The sequence below is a fragment of the Haemorhous mexicanus genome, chromosome Z, assembly GCF_027477595.1.
Source record: "Haemorhous mexicanus isolate bHaeMex1 chromosome Z, bHaeMex1.pri, whole genome shotgun sequence".
Taxonomy (NCBI): domain Eukaryota; kingdom Metazoa; phylum Chordata; class Aves; order Passeriformes; family Fringillidae; genus Haemorhous; species Haemorhous mexicanus.
The window spans coordinates 87,677,650-87,701,448 of record NC_082381.1 but is presented as its reverse complement, the minus strand read 5'-3'; the positions used below and the strand labels follow the sequence as shown (position 1 = coordinate 87,701,448).

The 23,799-nt window shown below is 41.3% G+C and overlaps 1 protein-coding gene across 1 annotated transcript; it reads right to left on the bottom strand.

Moving 5' to 3' along the window:
* Positions 1–1,617: 1,617 nt before the first annotated feature.
* On the bottom strand, positions 1,618–23,450 carry KATNAL2 (katanin catalytic subunit A1 like 2). The gene is made up of 14 exons (XM_059873176.1): positions 23,294–23,450; positions 21,213–21,255; positions 20,681–20,804; positions 19,619–19,714; positions 18,997–19,095; positions 18,134–18,211; positions 14,882–14,980; positions 14,259–14,322; positions 12,915–13,033; positions 10,762–10,853; positions 9,123–9,233; positions 3,489–3,651; positions 2,350–2,452; positions 1,618–2,018 (listed from the first exon to the last, which is right to left on the bottom strand). Exons 1-14 carry the CDS (start codon positions 23,364–23,366, stop codon positions 1,879–1,881), a joined length of 1,404 nt encoding a protein of 467 aa, XP_059729159.1. The 5' UTR covers positions 23,367–23,450; the 3' UTR covers positions 1,618–1,878.
* Positions 23,451–23,799: the final 349 nt, after the last annotated feature.

Genomic DNA, 23,799 nt, shown 5'->3' with positions numbered 1-23,799 from the left:
GGCCAGCAGTGACCCATGTCCTGTGCCACATTCATATGTGGCTTTTAAATCCCTCCAGGGATGGGGACTGCACCACTGCCCTGGGCAGCTGTGCCAGGCCTGGACAATCTTTCCTAGGAAGAAATAGTTCCAAATATCCAACTTGAACCTCCCCTGGTGCAACTTGAGGTTGTTTCCTCTCATGATGACACTTTCTGCCTGGGAGATCTCTGAGGAACAGAAGCCATCTTTAGATAGTGTCTGTGGGCCCTTGTACTGCCAGCTTCAGTTTTGCATAAATTCACATGTCTGGGCTTTGTGCCAGCCATTCTGAACCTGTTGGTTTCTGCTTGGAAGGATGGATGTGAGGGAGGTCTGTGGCCTGGGCTCACAGTCAGGTGCAGGAGGTGGGAGATGTACCAGCAAAATCCTGTGAAGATACTTCCCTTGGAGACTTCCAATAATGTGTGACTGATGCAGGAATTAAAAGGATGTCAGTGCCTCAGAGGTCCTGGAATGTGCTGGAAAACGTGCACAACCCTGGTGCTTGGAATGCAGACACACACCAGCCCAAGGAAAACAGAGGGAGAACTGCATGGAGGGGAAGTGTCTTGCTGAGCAGGAAGCAGGATGAAAAAGGGCAATGATAGGACCCGGAGCAAATGGCAAAAAATGAAAAAATATTGGAATTTCTGATGGGAAGAGTGCAGTACACACGGCAGTGCTGGCTGCTCACCTGGCCACATGTGTGGGCAGGACAGTCCGGCATGGGGGACATTTGGCACAGCCCTGCACAGCTCACTGCTGCACCCACGGGCAGGGCAGGCTGGCACACCTTGGGAAGGGCCTGGAGCATCCCTCCAAGGAGGACAGGCTGAGGGAGCTGGGGCTGTTCAGGGCTGTGAGAGGGCCCTCAGCCCTGGGTGTCCCTGGCTGTCCCTGTGTGCAGGGAGGGCCCAGGCTCTGCTCCAGGCCCAGCAATGGCACCAGAGTCACGGGCAGGGACTGAGCCCAGCAACTCCCCTGCACAGGAGGCACAAGTTCTGCCCTGAACAGAGACCAGAGACCAGAGAGGGGTGGAGTCTCCCTCACCAGGGATATCCCAGAGCCCTCTGGACACAATGCTGTGTCCTGTGCTCTGGGATGGCCCTGCTGGAGCAGGCAGGTGGGGTCAGATGTGACCTCCTCTGGTCCCTTCCAACCTAATCCATCCTGGGGTTCTGTAATTCTGCTTTATGGCTGGCTGCAAGCCAGCACTGGGTAGCCACCAATACAGTTTCTAGTAAATGATCCTAAATGTGATGATTTTCTGCAGTTTTTCTTTAATTTCTTGCCTTTTTCACCTTGGCAATACCCCAAACCAACAGTACAATAATACACTTCAAGGCTTTGGACTCAGCTGAAAATAGTGACAAACTAGCCAAATTTACATGCCCTGCTCAGGTCCTGAATTTCACTGAAAACTCCCATTTTGTGTTTCATTAAGAAGGGTGCAGGTCTCTGCTGGGAAGGCTACACTGACTGTGGTGCTCTACGGAGTGTCAGAAATGGAGAGTTACACTAATTGTCCATCTGCTTTTAAACTTTGCTCCAGTTCTACCCAAAATCTGTCATGAATAAAGACTGAGAATCAATCAATGAATCTTTTAAGTCTTTATACATAAAATTAAGGCTGGAGGTGTTGTTGCATAGGATGGTGCCATTACATTAATTCAAAGAACTTTTCTGAATAAAGAATAACCACCACCCCTTCACCCACCCCTGCATTTTGAAAGAAAGAATTTCCCTCTGACACTTGCCACTGCATTTTGTTCCTTGAAACAACCCTCCCCATCACCATTTGACCCTTTGGAGGCCACTTTGGATGGCAAATAGCTTGGAGGTTTTTAGTTTTTCCTGTCAGACAGACTCAAATTCTCTCTGCCAAGCCGTGTACTTCTGGCTCAGATTCTTTGCCGATGGCTTGGTGTGGGTGATCACATCCAGGAAATCGGCAGTGGTGATTGTGTCCAGCTGGATCATGGGCAAGTTACTGTTACCTAAAGACAAGAGAATTGAATAAATCCTGTTACTATTACCAAAAGACAGTCTTTTATGTCCGTGCCTAGTCCAACACTTAATGTAGGAAAACAACAGACTAAATGTAGTGAGATAAATTAAAAATTGCATTTATGCTGAGAGCACAGATAATGACAGTTTTAAAAGAAGCCCTGATTTTTAGAAATTTAACAGGGTTTGGAACTGTAGATTTTAAAACTTTCCCAGGCAGATATCAGAGCTCCACCTGCTGGAGTTAGAATGCTCGTTCTAAGAGTTACAGCAGGAAATCAGCATTTCCCAGGCCAGACTCTCTGCTCAGAGCTGAGGTACCTGGCTGATGATTTTCAAGAGCATCGAAAATTTTCCTCACTGGTCTCATGGCTGCCTCCTTGCACACGAGTTTTATGTCTGAGCCAGAGTATCCATTTGTTTCCTGTGAGGGGATCAGATCAGATTGATACATTACAGTTCACAAATCATACATAATTGGAATTTGCAGGCATATCTATTGTGTATGTATTTATAAAAATATTTGTGAAGTCTACTGCTGTCTGAAATAAACATTTATATGCACACAGAAACACACGCAAATATTTTTTTCTACCATCCTCTCAAAATTATGTAGCTTGTTATTCTTTGAATGCCTACTTTGAATGCCTGTTCCTTGAATAGCTCACAGGACCAAGGAAAATACTGGGCATTTTCTTACTAAATGCCCATTTTCTGCAGGTGAAATAAAATCCACCTTTCTGAGTCCATCCTCAGCTTTCCAGTTAATAAAATAAATGTATTTCCTTATGAGCCCAGAAATGAGCAATATTGTCTTTATAATCTCAGCTGGGTAAAGTAAAATATTTAAGAGCTGGGACCTTGAGCAACCTGGGCTAATTGAAGGTGCTTCTGCTTACTGCTAGAGGTTGGAACAAGATTATCTTTGAAGTGCCTTACAGCCCAAACCATTCTAGGATGCTGTTTCCAAAGAATCCAGGATGTGACAAAGGGCCATATGAAGGAAGCTGGGGTATCTAGTGAATCTCCTCGCTACCAAATGCTCTTTTCTGCCACAGCAGTGGAGCTGCGACAAACCCTCCCTACACAATTAACTGTTCATTACCCTGATGAATTGGAAGTGCTCCCAGCTTGGTGAGAGCAGTGATAAAATCTGCTATTGCTGGATGTCTCCCTGTATTTAAGGCTGAAAAGCTGGCCCAGCAGAGAGGGCCAGCACACACCGTGTTGCAGGCAGAGCTGCGCGAAGCCGGCGATTTCCACGCGTGTGTGCGTGTGTGTGTGCCGTGCTCAGCCCCACGTCCCACCAGTGCCCCTCTGGCTCGTTCTCAGGTGAGCTGAGGTGGTGCCCAGCTCCGTGTGCGGCAGTGGCTGCTGGCCGAGGTGCTGTCCCAGCCCTCGAGGCGCTGTCCCAGCCCTCGGTCACTGTCGTGCCCAGGAGCAGCTGCAGCCCAGCCCACCTGGCTCAGCAGGCTGTAGTCCAGGTCCGTCCGCAGCTCCACCCCGCCGCTGTTGCTCAGAGGGGGCAGCCAATGCTGGATCATCACCCGCCGTGCCTCCTCGCTCGGCAGGTCCACCAGGATCCTCTTCTCCAGCCGCCGCAGCATGGCAGAGTCCAGCTCCCTGCAAGCACAGGACAACAGGGAGCGTCTCAGCGCCTCTCGGCGTGGAGACGTGGCTTTGACAGCAAGACCCTCGCCTGTAGCTGTGCCGAAAGAAAAAAAAAAAGGGGTTAATCATCCAGTGTATTCCTGCTCAGTGATATGCTACTTGTGATAGCGATGCTAACAATAACAATCAGAAGTTGCAGTTTCCATCCTTCGCCCTGGTACTCACCTGCAGCATGTCTCATCAGCAACAACCTCTCCCTTTCGCCCTTTGCTAATGAGGAGTCACTACCAATTGCCTGTCTGGGGCATTCTGAGGACTAATTAATTGCTACTTAGTAAGGGATGCTCAGTAGGTATAAAATCCAGACAGAAGGTCTTGGATGTGAGGCCGTGTGTTACAGCAGAACAGGACACCAAACTGAGACTCCTCCTGCTAAACAAATTATACAAATTGTTTATACAAATTATACATAATTGTTTATATTATTTATATTTGGTTTTGATTTTTTTTGTTTTATTTATATTGTTATTATTATAAATAAACAGCCACAAAGGACATTATCCTTATGAAAAATATCATATGCAGGGTGAATAGGCTGGATAAATATGTCAGTGAGCCAAAAACTCTGATTCTGTCAGCATCAACATGGTTATGATGTTTTGTCTAAAAAAAGATAAGAAAAAGGTCCTGTACCAATCTTTCTCTACTGGCCCCATTCAGTCACAGACTCCTTATTCCAGTTTAAAATATTATTTACTCCTCACACCTGGCAAGAAAATCTTGTCCAGGAGAAACCCACTTCAAAGTTTCTTGTACAGGCAGAAAAACAGAAGCCCTAAGCATCATTTTCATTTGTGCTGAGCATGAGGAGCCAGCTGCTGGAGGGTTCTACCTGCAACCTGCAACTGCAGATACACTTAAATAAATCTGCTCCTATCTCCAATTCCCTGGGTGAAATATTTTTCCCAGCAAAGTCAGCTTTAAAGCAACAAATGGAGTTTCTTCTTTCCTTCTAAAAGGAAACTCCCTTTTAGTTCACAGGGAGTTCAAAGACAGCTCAAGATGGATTTGTAGCCCAATGCCAGAACTGATTTTTGTCACCTTTGGTGACTTGTCTTTTTTTTTTTTAATACTGAGTGTTTCTATGGCATAGCACATGATTAAAGAACCCAAAAATAAATGGGCTCCCAAATCCCCACACAGGTGCCTGCCCAACATTAGCATGCCTGGCTGTCAGCTCTGCAGGAACAGAAGTGTCCCTCTCCCCACTCTGTCTTGGTTTGGGAAACATTGTTCCACATGCACTGGTCCAAACAATGAACATGAAAATCAGAAAACCAGGAGCCCAGAGGACAACAGAAATTCACTCAGATCCACCCCTGTGCCTCTAGTCAAGGTCTCAGAAGTAAATAAGAGAATTTGTTAATCAACAGCTGTTGCTATACTGACATTATTATTATTATTGCTATATTGATATTATTATTTTTATGCTGCTTCAGGTGCTGTCCAATGTTCAGTGCAATACCTCTCGCAGAGGGTCTCAGCCAGCAAAGAAAAGAACCATGTTAGTCTCCTTTCATCTTCCAAATGCATTTTTCAGCTCAACTTCCTAAAATTGCCTTGCTTGGCTGGAAATAATTACTCTGGCTGATAACCCTTTGCTGTTATTTACACATATTAATACCCACATTAACATAATCTGTGTAAAGAGTGCAAAAGTTCTCAGGGTTTTTGGAGGTGCCCACACAGGTACTCTGAAGAGCCTTGGCAGGCGAAGGACAACCAGAGCCAGCCTCTGCAAATAGCCTGCAAATTCTCCAAATGACATTTTCCATCACTCCTTCTGCTTCAGGCCCCCCAAGAACACAGCTTCATGAGCGCCCTTAGCCATGTTCTGTAAATAAGTCTCCAACAGAAGTCTCTCTGCTCTGCCCAGAGGAGCTCTCCCACAGCTGCTCTGTGGCTGTCCCATCCCCAAAGTGTTCAGAAACAGGGTGCTTGGACAGCCTGGTCCAGTGGAAGGTGTCCCTGCCAGTGGCAGGAGAGTGGAACTAGATGTGCTCTTAGTGCCTGCCAACCCAAACCACTCTGTGATTCTGTGATTCTATGATTGTTTATCCAGAAGGTTATACTGACCTGTTGGCTGAAGAGGGAAATAAAGAAACAATGTTTTTGTTATCTCGAGTGTTTTGGTTGTTGTTGAATTGTTTTGTCAGTGATCAAATGCAAGGTTAAGTGACATTAACCAGAGCAGAATACAAAGCACTGAGCCAACCTAAATATTCTCTGAAACAACAGCCAATGAAGTACTGAGAGATGCTCATGAAAATATAAACAAAGCTCTACAGATCCATAAGATGGATGACTTTTTGCAATTAACATTAGGAGGCATCACAGATTCACAAAATGGTTTGGGTTGGAAGGTTAGAATCTATCGGTGTGCACCACAACTTCACCCATCCTGAGGGTAAGGGTGAGAAGAAAACAGCACTGCAATGAAAACTGAATTATATGTGCTGATACACTAGGAAACATTTACTACGTGATTAAGGATCTCTTTATTCCTTCACTAACAAGGCCTTTATTTTATTTAATTACATTCAACCATTTCAACAAGTAATTTGTTAATAGAAACACCCTGCAGATGAGCAGCAGAAAGCAGGGCTGGGCAGTAAGCACAGGCTGAAGAGGAAGATCAATAGCTGCAGTGCAGCTTAGGACAGTGTAAAGAGCTTTGTTTAGGCTTCTTTTCATTCTTCTAAAAGCAGCTTGGTACTAATTTTTTTCCCTGATCAATAAATATCTATGTTAAACAAATCTCTTGAAATCCAGCTTAACAACAAATGTTTACAAGAGCACAGGGCAGTGCTGTGAAGCCACAGTTTAGGTAGCAGTAGGTCTTTTGAAATTTTGTTGTGAAATATTCCTGTGGAGATGAAGTCTAGGTCTGACAGTGGGGGCTAAATGTCACCTAATGCTCATAAAAATAATCTGTAAATATATAGTTGGGATCCTAAAAGAGGTTTAAAACCTGCTGACCTCTCTGGAGGCAGATAATCCCAAATTCCTCATGGCTGGAGAACCCCAGTGACGTGAAAGCTCAGGCTTTCACCAGGCTTTCCATCCATCCTCAAACACCTTTCTAAGCATTTGCCCAGCCCCTTCTTAAAGCATTTTCTCTGTGGTAGGAACATTGCCACCAGACAAGAGAGAAAGTCCAAAAGGAAGCTCTATAGTCTCAGGTACAAAACTTTCAAAAGTGAACACCCCAGCAGCCACTCTTGTTCCAACACAGACTGACTGCTTTCTTTCAGGGCAGGTCCCTCAAAACAGAAACCTTGTAGTTTTGTCTCAACCTTAAAAAAGGCTGTCATTTTGGATGTTTCAAGGAAGCAATTTTGCAGCAATTAGAACTTCGGTATTATAAAATGATCAAAAATCAAATACGTAAAATACTTAAAACTGAATTCTGTGTATTTTACACAACTTCCCAGAAAGCTTATTGATCGTGTAAGGCAGATACAGGGTAACAAAACACATGCAAAAATCTCTCTGCATGGATAATTATCTCACAGGATAATTTAAGAGATCTCAGGTGCAATGCACTGCTCAGAGCTTCTTCTGAAAGGGCAACAATGCTGCAATAACGTAAACATTTATAGTTCATTACTAACAAAGAGACAAATGTATCAACACTGTATTAATTCTCTTTCAAACTTAACTGTCCACACAGAGAGCAGTTATTTTCTCAGCATTTTCTTACACAACTGGAACACGATTAAATCTTATTCAGCTCAGTTCCTTTTATATAGATACTGTAACAAAATGGGGAGGATTTTGCACTGATTTAAATTCATGAGTTTGTCCAAGACATAAATCCCTGAAACCAACACAGAGACTTTGCTATTATAGCTATAAAAAAAAAAAAACCAAACCATTGTGGCTCTGTACTCACACTTCTCGCCAGAGTAGGGACCAGTCAAACTTATTGCAGCTAACTTCTATGCAAATTTTAGGGGTTCACACAGCCATTCTTTCATTTAAAGAGCATGAAAATCCTGGACAAGACAAGCTAGGCTTACCTGCCACATGGGACTGATTGAAAATATTACCTCTGAGCCTCAATTCTCAGGCAAAAACTCCACTTCTGTTGTTTAATTCTATCTGCCTGTTCCCTGGACCTTTTCAGCCAGGCCTGACAAAAAGGGGATCAGCTGACAAGAGGAATAAAATATTACCCAGACTTTGTGAGAGAACATTTGGTGATATGCACAACCAAAATGTGCATTTGTATGGTCAAAAATAACACATGCTCCAGGACTTTAGACTTTTTTATAAGTACTTAAAATGAAGCAGCTGTGCTTACACACCCAGTGACATCCAGACTCAAGACATTCTCAACAGTCTGCTGATCACAACCCTGAGCTCTCCAGTCACAAAGAGAGGCTTTTCCAACATTTGTCCCCATGGCAACTTTTCAAGATTCCGCCAAAAATCACTGATCTTGAAAAACAATCCAAAAATGAAGCTTGTGGCTTTGTGGGTGCAGAGGCCTCTCTGGCTCCCAGCAGGTTTTAGGTGCCCTGCTCTGTGTGACAGACACAGAGATGGGCAAGTGTCGTCTCACTAAACAAAGCACCTTTAAGTCAAATTTCAAGTTCTGCCACTTGAAATGCTGCTGAACTGCTGCTCTCACGAGGTCATTCCACTAACACCTCCCAACAAATGACTCCCAGACCATGGCTACAAGTTCCCTGGAAACAGGACTGCTGTCTTCTCCTGTTCTGATCCACGTGAGAGGGAAACAGACCCACTGTTCTCCATGTGAGAGGGGAACAGACCCACTTAGCTCCATGTGCCCTTAGGGACAAGGGTATCCAGAAAGATCTCAGTGCTGTGAGGATCAGCAGCTCCTCTCCTGAGCACCCACAGTTGTTGCACTAAAAATGTTACCTCCTGTCCTTATTCTCTCCAACTTGTCTTGTTCCCAATACACATCCTGCCCAGCCTGACGAAATTCCACAGTCCCAATCTTAAACTGTTTTTTATTCTACACTAAATGGTGTTGGAGAAACTGGAGAATTTTGTCCCTCAACTTTTCAAAGTCACATTTGATTCTAATAAAATCCAACATTCCTATTTATGGAGTATCCTTCTAAGCACCATATGTTTTAAGCACCTTACAGTTCCAGGCTGAAAACCCTTCTTAGCTTAAACATAGTAAATAACTTGCCTATCGAGTCAAATACTCCATTTTAAATATTAGCAGCTGGTACGACTAGCATATGTTGACTTTATTATGGATTATTCTCATGTGACACAAATAGCAAGAATTGAAGAGTTTAAAAGTAAAAGCTCCAAATTAATCTTTAAAGGCTTTAACCAAATATCAAGGCTTTTTCTGCAGAAGTCTAAATAAAATCTTTATCTGTACTTAGAAGCTCATGAAAATGTATTCAAAATGTACTCTCTGGATCTCTTACCATGGCAGATTGGAAGCTGCTAAAACAAATACAAGATCATCAGATCGGGCCAAGCCATCCATCTGCACCAGTAATTCCGTTTTCATCCGCCGACTTCCTTCATGCTCACCACTACCAAGATTCAGAGAAATAGTATTTGCTCAGTGCATTAATCATCTTTATTTATACAGTGTCATTCACAGCAACTGAGCCCTTGTCATAGTTTTGCCCCAGTTCAAAGCATGATTAAGCTCCATGAGCTAAGATCTAAGCATTAAAATCAAGCTCTCTAATGATTACTTAAATGGACTCTTTTCAGTGCATCAAAGTGAGAGAATTCACTATTACTGAATCCAAAGAAAATATTTATTTGTTTTTTCTTCTTGTTAATCTCCATACAAGACCAAGATTTACTGCAAAATACCTAGGGCTCCAATTGATTGATTGACTGATTGATTGATCTATAGCAGTGAATTCTTATAATGTGATAGTTGCCATTAAATAACTGGTACACCCACCTCTTCAGGGTAGCATTTTTCCGTGACTGAATGGGAAGTGGCCACAAGAGAATAAAACTACTACTGAATTCAACATTTTGCAAAATGTTCTATCAAAAGAAAACAGAAAAATACACCATGCAGATATGAATTTAGAAAGGGGCAGAGACCACACAGAAAGGATCCTTCTTCAAAAAAGGAGAACTTAAGCAAAGTGCTAAGAACTCTGGCCCCAATACAGGTAATCTGTTTTGCAGAAAACCAGCTGGAACACTTGGTTCCAGATGTGAAGCTCTTGGAAACTCCTGGACCAAGCCCAGGGAAAACATCAGGACCTTAGATGGTAAAGGCTGCAGTTCAGGTTTAATTACTTATTTCTGCAAAGGCTTTCAAACATCAATGACAAGTCAGTTTTTAATACGTACATGCAAAAATAAGAACAGCATCTAGAATAAAAGCCCTTATTAGAATATATAACCCAGTGATGTTAGTGAGAGCTTTTAAATGTACATATGAAGGAAATATTTGGCTCATAATTTGCATCTATTAAGTGAGAATGACTACAAGTATCATCTTTACAATAGGACATACTCTATTTACAAATAGTAAGCATACAATATAGACATACAATACAATATATATAAAATGATCATGTAATTCACTGTACATAAAATCCCCTGTAATGGGTTCCTAGTAGTTTTAACAATATTTTTGTATTTCTCTGGCTTCTTTCCCATCCCTAACCTTTTTTAATGTGTTTTTAACTATAAACTGTCTTGAATCTTAGATTCAAGTAACAACATACTCCCAGTCCTGCAACAGGAAGTTCAATGCCACCAAAATCTGTCACTAATGGAAATGCCATTCCACTGTGTACACTCCCTATTACTCTGCTATGCCTACGTTCAAAGTGTCACAAAACAAGCTACTTCTTACTTACCTCTAACAATTCACCTGTTTTTTTCTCTCACCACTGCCCTTTATTTCCATTTCAAATCCCTTTAAAGTACAGCACAACTGGTTATGAAGCCCCGCACCTCCCCCCTTCTTGCTGCCCCTGTAACCCCTTGCTAATTCTCACAGAAGCTCTCTTGCTTCTCTGCTGTGACTGACACAAGCACTGCACCTCACTCTTTTAATCCCAAAGTGGTCCCATCAGTTACCCAGGAACAGTGCCTCTTTGACTCATAACTGACTCCAGCTCATCCAGGAAAATTGTGGAAGGAGCGTGGTACCGGGCGAGCTCAAACAGCACCTGTCAGAGAGAAGAGTAAATGTGAAGGAGAAACTGACACAAGAAGGCACTAAAGTGAACTGGCATGGAAGATCAGTTAACAGCACCCACATCCCAAGGGATATCTGCTGGAAAAAAGCTCTGGGCAGGCTGAGGGTCCCTGAATCCTCTCAAAATCTGAGAGGTTTGTAAAGGAGATATAAAGAACACAGCCTTGTAATCCTGTCTTTATGTGTAAATCTTTCTGTCTAAATCCTATCAGAGTACCCTAAGAATAATGGGATAGAAGAAAATGATCCATCAGAGGATTCTGGGAACTCCTAAATTGTTACTGAGATTAAACATGTGCCTTTTGTTGTTGCTCCATTTGTAATTTTTTTTTAAGTAAGGATTTGAGGAAAAAAAAAATGCAGGTCAGCTGAAGCATAATGAAAGAAAATGCACTGATTCTTTTGATAAGAATCAAGCACTCATTTTTTCACGATCAAAACAAACATAAATTGCTTGAACAATCACAATTTAAAAAATGGACTGAAAGCTGAAACAAAAAATGTGGATCTGCTCTTTGGAGAACAAAGTCTCATCTAATTTTCCATAAACATGGAGTGGCCTTTGTTAGGAGTGAGAAAATACTGTCAGTTCTTCTTGAGTAAAGTGGTTTTTGAGTTTTTAGATAAATATCACTAACAGTATATATTAGTCCAGCACTTTTAAATCTGAATACTTGAAAAAATAAAATTTTAAAAGATACATATTATTTTCATCACTTTGAGCATGAAACACAGGGTTTAAGTAATTTGCCCAGAGTAACAAGTAGACCACGACCAGTATACAATTTTACTAGAAATATAATATATACAATACATAATATATACAATACAGAAATACCATGTAGAACTGAGCAAAACAGGATGAGAGGATATGCCTCTGAATGACCACAAACCCCATCTATACTTCCCCTTCACCAGGCACATGTCATTTTAGGATATAAATTCACACAATACTTTTCTTAGAGCTCCCCTGATCGACAACCTTACTTCATTTTTTGATTCTGCCACAACTTTAATTAAGGATAAAAAGCCACAAATTCACTATCACTGCATGTGCTGCAGCATGTTCACAAAAGCCTTCTGTATCATAGTGGCAGAAACCAGATTGTCCCCACATACTCCTGCCAGAAAAGAAAATTCCAGGAAGCTGCTGAGACAGAATCAGTAAGAGAGAAAGAGAATGTCAGGAGAAAAATATGCAATTTTAAAGGACAAAGGAGGCAGGATGAGTAAGTGTGCTGCAGCCATTGCCTACATTTCAAGAGAGACACACAATGCCATTTGCAGAGAATAGTTTGCTGTGGTTATTTGTTTCCAAGAGCTCTGCATTTACCTGAAGTGCAGCCCAAGAGATGAGGGTAAGGCAGGTTAAGGGCTTGTGGATTTCCACTGAGCTAGTGGATGTTATGGAGAGATTCAGATGGGCAAAGATGCTACACATGAATCCCTGAACCTGTTGTACCACAGCTGAGCCATGCAGACTCCTAGCTAGTTTATGCACAAAAATGCATTTACCCATTTGCCAGCAAACTACCTTCCTTGAAACAACATTACATCTGCATTTGACGGGAAGATGTTTGTGACAAAGGAGTTCTTTGCCCATTTTGTGCCACAAAGAACAATTAGGAATTTGGGAATCTAAATTACATTTTGCCGGCGGCCTGGGAGCCAACCCCTGCAAAATGGATGTGAAATAATCTGAAGAGTTGACTAAGCATACACTAGTTTGGAACTCTGATTGTCTGACTCCTGATCAGGCAGTCAAAGATCTTTGCTACCTTCAGAACATCTGCTCCATCTTACATTACAGAAGTCTGACAACAAGACAGTAAGAATGCATTATGAGATTTTTACAGAAGTGATGTTATTCCTGCTTTCAGAACTAGGTATAACCAAAGTCATGTTTTGTCTAAATCAGGAAAGATTATGAGCATCAGAGGAACACTTTTTTCCAGTTCTGTGCTGAACCCAAGTTCTTCAAGGGGGAACATTATGTTTGTTAAAGTGTAATCCATGAGAGAAGATTTCTTACCCGGACAAGTTTCTCTGAATCACCTCTCCATTTGCTGACAATGGTGGATGCTGATATGTTGAAAAAGGTTGTATTGCATTCTGTGGCAACAGCCTTAGCAAGCAAAGTTTTTCCAGTACCTACAAACAACAGTGTTTGAGAAAATCACTCTCCAAAGGAATAAAATGTGAATGTTTGAATAAATTTCCCTCATCATACTATCAGTCAGCTAAAACCAGTAAAAAACTCATACAATGGGGTAGAAAGAGACCTTTGAATACCATTGAGTCCAAAACCCTGCAATGACCAGGGACACCTTCCACTATCCCAGGGTACTCCAAGCCCCACCCAACCTGGCCTTGGGCACTTCCAGGGATCCAGGGGCAGCCACAGCTGCTCTGGGCACCCTGGGCCAGGGCCTGCCCACCCTCCCAGCCAGCAATTCCTCATTCCCAATATCCCATCTGTGCCTGCCCTCTGGCCCTGGGAAGCCATTCCCTGGCTGCTGTCCCTCCATGCCTTGTGCCCAGTGCCTGTGCAGCTCTCCTGGAGCCCCTGGAGGCCCTGGCAGGGGCTCTGAGGTGTCCCTGGAGCCTTCTCTTGTGCAGGTGAGCAGCCCCAGCTGTGCCAGGCTGGCTCCAGAGCAGAGGGGCTCCAGCCCTCTGAATATTTTGTGGCCCTCTCAAGACTGTTTGGAGAAACTGAGGTAATACAGAACTGCTAATGCAGATCCTCCAAATCCATCCAAAGTAGTGCATGCTGAAATGGTCAGATGTCTTCTGTGGCAGGAACACCTAAACATTCACAGGAACAAATGGATTTCATTGCAGAGAGAGGCTCTGCAACCTGAGTCAGGAGGTTCTTGTGCCCTCTGTCCCCTTCCAGCCACATCCTAGTGTCAAAGTGGGGCAATGGGAGCAGGGAAGCTGCACTAACAAGGAAAACACCCAGCTAGAAGAAGGCAAAGCTTCTACCCCATTCCCAAAACAACCCCTAAAAGCAGAAGAAAGGAAGGACATTTTTCACTTTGGAGATAAGCACATTTATTGACATATTATAGGATCATGCCAGTCTTGATTAAAATGGTCCAAGCTGACTAAAAACAGACGTCTGAGTTTTCATTCTCCTAAATTGTTAGCCTAAGTACTGTCTCTGGAAGATTCCACTATGAAAATAGCCAAAGCTCACAAGAAAGGGCAGGTTTGAATGTCAGAGATGGACATAACCATCCAACATTCTCTCCTTTTGATTTATGTACAGAACATGCTTTTTTAACAATCTGATCTAATTAACATTGATGACTTATCCACAGGACAAAACAAGAAGTGGTGACAAACACACAGATGGGGTAAAAACTCTCCCTACCTGGTGGTCCATACAGCAATAATCCTTTCCAAGGGGACAGAATGCCAGTAAACAGCTCTGGATACTATAAGAAAATTAATTTAGGGATTAAAAATGCATCATCAAAAACAAACTGCAAGGGATTGTAGTCCTCACCTTCACTGCTTCTAGCACATTCAAGAAACATACGAAATTTGAAGAGAGTCATAAAACCATGCTAAAACAATGTGACATGTATGATCTGAGTACTGAGAAAAATGCTGTATTTATTATTAAAAGCCTGTTTTCAGTGCTTGTTTTTTCTGCCTTTTCTTCCAAGTGTAATTGATGTGACATTCTCTTCTAAAAAGTAATTTTTCATGGAATTAATATAGGCCAAATCCAGCACTTCTTACAATGCCAAAGGTGCCAAAGAATTGGATGTAACTCATACAATATTAATATTGAAAGGTAATTTTCCTGTAGAAGAATGCAGGTGCCATTTCAGATAGAACAGGAATAGTTCTGGCATGAAACAGGAGCACCAAGAGCTCTAACACAAATGGCCTACAAAAGCACAGAAATACTGAGAACTCTAAAACACCACTGTAACTGCAAGGAAACAAGCCCAACACTGGTTTTGTCAAAACTATTTAGCACCTTACCTTTATGGGGTAAACAACTGCTTCCTTGACCAGCCTTTTAGCTGCATCCAGTCCTATAATATCATCCCACTTCACATTTGGCTTATGGAGATAAATGTCCTGCAACACACATCACATCTTGTTAGCAAAACTCCTTCTGCAGTCGGATAATGACTCTGGCAAAGTAAAAGGATCGACTGAGGGATAAAATAGTGGTGCTGTTAAGTGATACAGGCTGTACTATTTAACCCTAGGTACCAGGGACCTCCCAGGAGGGAAGCATACACAGCAATCAATCCCCTCCAGGCCCCAGTTTCCCTAATGTATTCCTACCAAATGTAGATGCTGAGCAGATCTTCCTCAGATCTGTTTTCTGTTAGTATGATTCAGGAACCAACCAACACATCAAGAGCAATTGGGATAAGAAGGTTCACCAGCCCTAATATTTTGTCTCTATTGTTGCAAGTATTGGATATTTAAAAAAAGAAGTAAAAGTAATCATAGTGACACATTGGTTCAAGTTTACACCACCAATGGACTTCAGTAATTCAAATTACATCTGAATCTTTGAGCCAAAACATCTTTTCACATTCATTCTTCAATGAAGTTTTCTTCCCTCTTTTAAACATGTTTATTTTATAGTCACAAGTTCCACAGCTCACTCATGTGCAATGTGAAAATATTTTTTTTTTTAACTTGATGCTTAGTAACTTTATGGATGGACCTTTTACTTACTTTTTGTGGTTTTTAAACTTGATGCTCAGTAACTTTATGGCTGCACCTATTACTTACATTATTACCTATTATAATGTTAATACCTATTATTTATGTTATTTCTTGTGTTGTTATTTCTTGTTTCTATTTACTCCACTCTATGCAAGATTTTATAAACTGCAAGAAAAGCTGTGAGAAGCTCTGCAACAGGAAGAAATTTTTCCCCTAAGAATCTACCAAAAGATAGATGGCAATTAGTCTATGCCCTGAAACACTCACTAAATTAATTTCATTTAATTCATCAAACTTCCCAAATCTTCTGTGAATCTCCATTTGCCTCCATAATATTTTATGGTTTTGTGTTCCAGGGGCTAATTGTTCTGCAAAAAAATCACATCCTCAGTACAAATGCTCAGGATAAATTCTGCTCCCCAACAAAAATAGTCCACACAGACTGAAGAAAAGTTATGTGCTTGTATCCAAGGGGAAAAGTTAATACAATTAGAAAAAAATTATTTATATAGAATAGATTACACTTTCCCTGTCTATTAACAGTGAATTGAGATGAATCAGATTTCTGCTATTAAGTAGAGACTTACATAACTGTTTCCAAATTAAATTAGATTGTGTTATGAAATAGATATAACATGCCATTTATTTGTATTGATTTATACAGTGTTGATTACCATAGAAACTAGGAACATACCATAATGGAGCACAATTCTAAAAACACACCATAACAAATGGAAAGCAATTTTTTATTGCTTTTTTTGTTAATGTAGCAGGAAGAACAACATTATTTTAAAGGTCTACCATAAATAAAAGACCAGACAGGAACTGAAACAAATGAAAATTTTCTTACTTTAAGGCTGGAATTTTCCTAAGACATTTCTTAAGTTCTACTAAACGTCAAACACAAAACTTGTGGACCAAGAATTTGGGCCATACAGGGGTATAAAATTGGTCAACAAAAGTCTTCCAGGATTTTTAGAAAGATGATTTTAAGCAGGTTTACCCAAGATGTTAACACTCATGATATTTATATCCAGAAAGTCACAACACTATCAAACACTGTGGTGCTATGAATCCTTTCTGATGAGTGACTCATCCAAAAGTGGTGGATGCTAAGCATTTGTGTGTGCTATAGCCACAGATCCTGGAGAGACCAGTGCCTGTTTTTTAGGCTACACCTCAACCCAGGAGTGAAATGGAATGCTGCTGACAAGGCTGTGGTTCCCTCCAGGGGTCAAGCTGCCCATCCTGAGGAATCCCCAAGTCTGCCCTGGGACATGGTGCATTATTGATGCTGCTGTGGCAGTGCTGGGATGAGGGCACTGCTTGCAGAGCTCACAGTTACAGCATCTCTCCACTGCACCACTGAGAATGCACAGGGAGTGCAGACTGTGCAGGCTGCACAGAGCAAGGCTCAGGGCAAGTACTAGGCCAGTGGCCTTGGGCTGTCCCAGCCAGGCTGTGACACAGCCCCAGGGCAGTGCCTGTCCCCATGCTGGCACTGCTGAGGCACCTCCAGTGCTGGGGACAGCTCTGGGCCCTCAGGACAGCAGAGACACCGAGGGGCTGGAGCGTGTCCAGGGCAGGGAACGGAGCTGGGAAGGGGCTGGAGCCCCAGGAGAGGCTGAGGGAGCTGGGAAGGGGCTGAGCCTGGAGAAAAGGAGGCTCAGGGGGGACCTTGTGGCTCTGCACAGGTCCTGACAGGAGGAGACAGCTGGGGGGGGTTGGGCTGTGATCCCAGGGAACAGGGACAGGAAGAGAGGGAACAGCCTCAGGCTGGGACAGGGGATGGTCAGGGTGTACCTCAGGAGGAATTCCTTCATGGAAAAGTTTATCAAGCCTTGGCACAGGCTGCCTAGGGCAGTGGTGGAATCCTCATCCCTGCAGTTTAAAAGCCGTGCTGATGTGGCACTTGGGGACACGGGTTGGTGGTGACCTTGGCAGTGCTTGGCAGTGCTGACCTGATGACCTTAGATGGCTTTTCCAACCTAAATCATTCTCTAATTCTAAACCATGCAGGAATACCAGGGTTTAATAGTAATTTTGGTAGATGTTATCTAGTAGATACATTCAGAATTCAGATATTGCTGTGATAATGGCACACTGCCCACAGAGACTACAGCCCTGTGCCTGGAATGGAAACTGCACCCAAAGGGTGGAATCAAGGTTTCTCCCACCATCTGATCACAGCCAGATAAAACATTAGATAATAGTTGGTTTTAGCTAATATATTTAAATCTCTCTTTCAAGTGAAGTATTGCACTTTTTTTGTAGCAAAGAGAAAAGCCATGACAGTCTGCACAGCACGATTAAATTACCTGTTCCCCATTAGAAAGGAATGGACTTAATTATTTCCTCCCACTGTGCATCAGAAAGAAACATCATTACATGTAAAAAATGACTTGTTGGGGAGCTATGTAGAGGGAAAAATAACTTGCATATTCAAGAAGGAACCCTATCAGTGACAGTAAAAAGAAACAAACAGCATTCCCATTTGACAAAGATAACCAACGTCTCTCTACAACTGACATGGAGATCTGCTCTTACTTTGCTTACAACCACTGCAAGTTCTCTCATCTCACCAGTCATGCCAGTAAAAGCACTAAGAGGTTTCAATAATCGTTCCTAAAAGAGAAAAACATAGGTTCTTGTCAAGATGGCAAGTATTTTTAAACAAACTATTATGTATTTTTTAAAAAACGGATACATCATAGTAATATCAACTTTTAAAGTTGTAGAGATATGTGTAATAATACAAATTTTAAAGTAAAACATATTTGCAGTGTTGTATTTTCCTCTGACAGAATCTAACCCTAATCAACATTAAAATGAGCAGCTTTCTTATCACACTTATAGTCCTAAATATGACCTACATAGACTAAGAGGAGTGAAAAATGTAACTGCAGGTCACTGTTTTGTCACATTCTCTTTTTGGATAGTTTCTTCCAGTGTAGCAAGTTGCCAGGCAGACAAGCACCATGAAAGCTAGATGCACTATCTGAGAAGTTCTGGCTTGTGTGTAGAGTGTTTACAGAAACTTTATCTCAACCATCAAAATTCTGTTGTTGTCTCAGCTGAAGCAAATGGTAGAGACATACTAGAGCTGAAAGGAACCAGGATTTCACACCCAGATGTTCTGCAGGTGTCTGCATTTATTTTCTTTTTTTCATCTTAACGCCTCATTTTTATTTGTTGCCTACTTTCATGTTCAGAATAAACAACTGTCATCAAATCAGACAACTATCAAGCAGGGCAGTCCCTTCATGGAGGAAACACACCTCTCAGAAATCCAAGACCTTTTTTAGCACTTGGGAACAAAAACAACGCTGTTGCAGTATTTTGTTTTGTTCCTGGTTGTGCAAAACTCAAGTTCATATTGACTGGATGGAAATATGAACAGAAACACTTACTGATGGATCTGGATCACAATTAAGGCTGTTCAAGGGAATTCCATCTGGTGACACTCTGACAGCATCCCGAATCATCTTGCGGAAGTCAATTATTTGGCCCTAAAGGAGAAAAAAAATGTTGCTGTAGGATTTACCATGGTGGTAGCACTACTTTTCAAAATACACTGGGCCAAATTTTGCTTGCAATTACAGCAGTGTGTTTCCTTACTGCATATACAGTCCTAATTATGGCAAAAATTGACCCCAAAAACCGTGGTAGCAATGGGGATAGAACACACAACTCAGTCAATTAAATAATTTAACTGCAGAGCCTTTCATGACCTCATTCAGGAATTCAAAATTTATCTTCAGTCTTAGTTATTTACCACTAGGCCTTAAAAAGATAAATATTCCTCTCTGAGTATGTTTGAAATAGTATTTAATGAAAAAAGTGCCTCCTATGCAAAGTATTATAATTTTTTTATACAAAATTATAAAACTGACTCTTCAGCTGACTATACAGAAACATTTTTATACGAAAATAGACAAAAAACCCTACCATTTGATATTTTTGAAAACCTCTGTGCTTTTTTTTTCAACATACATATTTCTCTGAGAAACCACATACAAGGTTTCCACTAACCTTTCTTGGGTGAGAGCTGTCTCCTCCAGTTTTGCTGATTCCTGAGATGCTTAAGCCAAAATCAGATTGATCCAGAGTATCTGCACCATCACTATCCTAAAGAAAAATGCCTTTTAAAACAGATGTGCTGCCAAGTAAATGGATTGAAGATATTACATTACAGGTATCATTCCCTCTTTTCACACAGGCCCAGATGAAGTTCCAAGAGAAATACTGATCATTTAAACACCACTGTAGATTTAATTGGACTTCATCTAACTGGTGACAGCAGTGAAAGCCATGGCTCTGGAGCTCAGCAGTGAAGTTATTCCATGTACTGAGCAGAAAACTGCATTTTACATAAGAAGCAGGGGAAATGACTGGCCAAGTAAAAGGCACAGCACGTCAACTCAGAAATGAGGAGCTATTTCAGGAGCTATTTTAGTAACTTCACAGCAGTTACTGCTGTATACAATCCAAAAGGCAAAGTTTTGGGGTATTTTTAGGGGTAGCAATAGGTCAGAGAAGAGTTCCTCTTGATGCAGAAATGCAGCCAGGCCCTTAAAAAAAAGGCTGCAATAGACACAGTGCTTGCCCACCAACCTGGCGTTCCTGTCCACCCTCTGTAAAGGCATGATAATAAAGCAGATTTCACAGCAATCTCACCAAAATGTGACTCTCAAACCTAAAAATTACAGACCCAAATTACTCCCTAGTCTCAAACAACTTATGCACTGTGAAGATGCTTACAAATGATTCCACTTCATTCTTTGTTTGTTTTGTTTTCTGGCACTAAAGGATGAATATATTGATATCAATGGAAAAAACCCCTCTGATTGTTTTCAGTATAGGTTGGATTATATACCTCCTTTTCCTCTAATTTTTGCCTGTGACTGCCCCCAGACTCATGGCCAGAAATTCTCTCAAGGTCTTGCACCTTAAGAGACAAAATCAGTAAAACCCATTAGTTGCACAATTATTAATTGTGTAACTCACATCCTCTTGCTGCCTACAGACTCCCCAGACAAAATCCCATTAATTTCAACTCTACTGCTGCCAAGATAAAAGAAAACATGTTTAAACCTGTCTGGGGCTCTCCTTGGTGGAGGATTTAGGTTCTGCTGTACTCCCAGCTGAAGTTTTTGATACTGATCGTTGCACTGTCTGTTGTTTGACCCTTGGTATATTCTGAGAAGAAGCTGCTGTCCTAGAATAAAGAAAAAAAATGCAAGACTTCCATGACTTTTTTTTCCTTCAAAATACCAAAAGACTAAAACACAAAGCTTCCAAATAAAGCAGTTTCAGGCTAACTTTGCTTCCACTGAAGTTATGGCATTAACTTCAATCTCAGCAGAGTTCAATGCTTACTTTTTTCAAACACCCCACCCCACTTTACCCACACTGCAGAAGCTCTGTAAATTGTCTGCCTCTCCATTTGGGAAACAAGTCTTTAACTTCCTCCAGCACATGCAGAAAAAATGTACCACACAGTCAGGAGCACGGCTCTAGGCTTTGGTGCTCCTCTGGTCTCACAGCATTATCTTAACCACTGTGCATATTTGCTTTTATGAGGAAAATTTTCTGCCCAGAAAAACACCCCACACATATATCTCACCTTCTTGCTCTTCCTCCACTTCTCAGCTGTTGTTTATTTTCTGCTGAGGCAAAATTAATATAAAAATGGAAAATAATCAAGGATCTAAAAAAGGCAATTTGAACCTTTTTTTCCCCTTTAAAAATATTTTTAAGCACACAATAATGACCTTGGAAATAATAATGCATAAACAGGAATACACCGTATAAGCACAGCAAGCTTGCAAAAGCTTACTGAAAACAAACTGGTGTCAGTGAGAGTGCTTTTGCTTCAAGCTTTTTACATTTTAGCTCATACAGTCTTTGGTTTCTCTGCTTACATTTTAAAACCAGTATCATGTTCACAGTAAAATGGATATCACCAGAAATTAGATTAAGTACCATAATTTAATATAGCACACAGAATGCTTATTTAATGCTAATAATTTTTTCGTTACTGAATTGGGAAATATGAATTTGCCTTACTCCTCTGAAGAGGAATCAAGTTCAACATAACAAGACAGAATAAATGTCACATTGCAATAGTGGTTATCAAACTATGTTATCTTTTGCATTATTATAATTTTAAACAACTTCTGTCAAAGGAGAGCTTTTTTTTTCACAAAATGTCCAACTTGCAAAGCCCAAATGTGAACTCATAAAGCCAAGGATTTGTATGATTCTACCAGCATGCCCCTGGCTGCTCCAAAACCACCTCTTCTTTCAGTGTTCACTGTACAATGTTCTTCCACTCATGATTCTCACACAATAAAATAATCCTTCCCAAACAGTTATTTCCCTGAAGGAGCTTGGGAACATGGTGTGTTTAGGGGCAGCAGAGCCCATGGAGCAACCTGTAATCTTCTGGGTACATATATATAACATTTCCAACTCACCAGAAATGAGCATGGAAATTACCAACCTGTTACTGTAGGACTTGCCAAGAGTGCTGCAAAGAATTCAGTAGGAAGGAGCACCACACCAAGGGTTTTATTTAGATATCCAAGTCTGGCAACAGGCACAATTTAGGGCGTGGTAAAGACTGCATGCAGTGCAGGAGAAGAGGCTACTTGTGCTTTAGGGAAAAAGGATGATGCCTCCCTGTCAGCATGGTCACCAATCTGAGCTTAGGTAAGAGCATACTATTCCATGCCAGAGAGGCTTTAGTGACCAAAAAATGCATAATGAGAGCTTTTAAGTGTCCAAGAGTGGCTTTTTGGGAATTCTTTTTTACTTAGATCATGGATTCAGTCTTGCCTACTGCTCTGACTGTGATGTGAAAAAATGCTTTTTAATATTTTTTCACTCTTAACTCATAACAAATCCTTTCTGTTTTGTCCTGCAGGGCTGTTCTTCCTCTTTGTATTAACCCCAATCCATAGGTTCTAGATGTGCATGCCTTTTTCAAGCAAATTTCAAGATAATTTCAATTACTAAGCCCTTTAAGCTGGAAAACACCTCTAAGACCATCCAGTCCAATCACTCCCCCACCCCTGCATGGCCACCAGTGACCCACATCCCCGAGTGCCACATCCACATGTCTTTTGAGCCCTTTCAGGGATATTGCTCCACCACTTCCTTGAGCAGCCTGTGCCAGGGTTTGACAACCCTTTTCATGAAGAAATTTTTCCTAATGTCTAATCCAAACTTAGATCCTTCAAGCTTTTCATCACTTATTCTCATAGAGTTGTTATTATGGCTTCTCCAAGTTACATTTTGTGCACAAGTGCAAAACCGTTCAGGCTCTCAGGGTTATAACAGAATGCTCATATTCTGATTTGCCACATTCTGTATCATTCTTCCACTATTCTCTCCCTATGAGAAGAAAATGGATAAATATATCTTTGCCATAATGCTTTGTGCTTAGATGACATTTTCCAATACCAAAGCAACTTTCAAAAGACAGAAAAATGCCACCTTCTAGTTCCTTTGTATAAAGAAAAAAGGAAAACAGAAGGGCTCAAAGCCACCTCTCTCAGTTCTGGTGTCTTGTGTGCTAGCTGTAACCGTAAGGGCTGGAACATGAAATGCTGACATACATGACAAGGGCTGTGAGCATAGTAGGGAAATACACATTTTAAACTCTGGAAACAAAAGCTTTATTTTTGGAACAGAGCCACATACCAGTGTCCAGGATCTTTTTGGTAATTTTAGGATACTTTTGAAATTTTACAAAATAGTAGCTTTCATATTCCATCAAAATTGTCTCAAGATCAATGTTGTCACAAACTTCAAAGCCACGTAAACCTAATTTTGTCTCTTGCTCCAAAGCATTTGCAGCATCAACATATCTGGCAATTTAAAAACAAAACAAACAAGGATCATAAAACTGAGTCATCATCTTACTCTGATTTCTGAGAGAAGAAACAAACAATGGCACTAGTAAGCATATGGTATTTTAACTTGTCCACAACCCTATTTTTATAGAAGTATAAACTCTATTTCAATAAGCTTTGTTGGTTGATCTAAAGTATTTTTTAATAGGGAATTTTTGTTTCAGAAACTGAAACAATTCAGCAAAGCAAACTGCGATGACACCTCATAGTAGTTTACCACTTCCTCACAACAACCCAAAGGCCCACACTGTTCATTCAGCCAACAGATGCAGTACAGCAGGTCAGATACACACA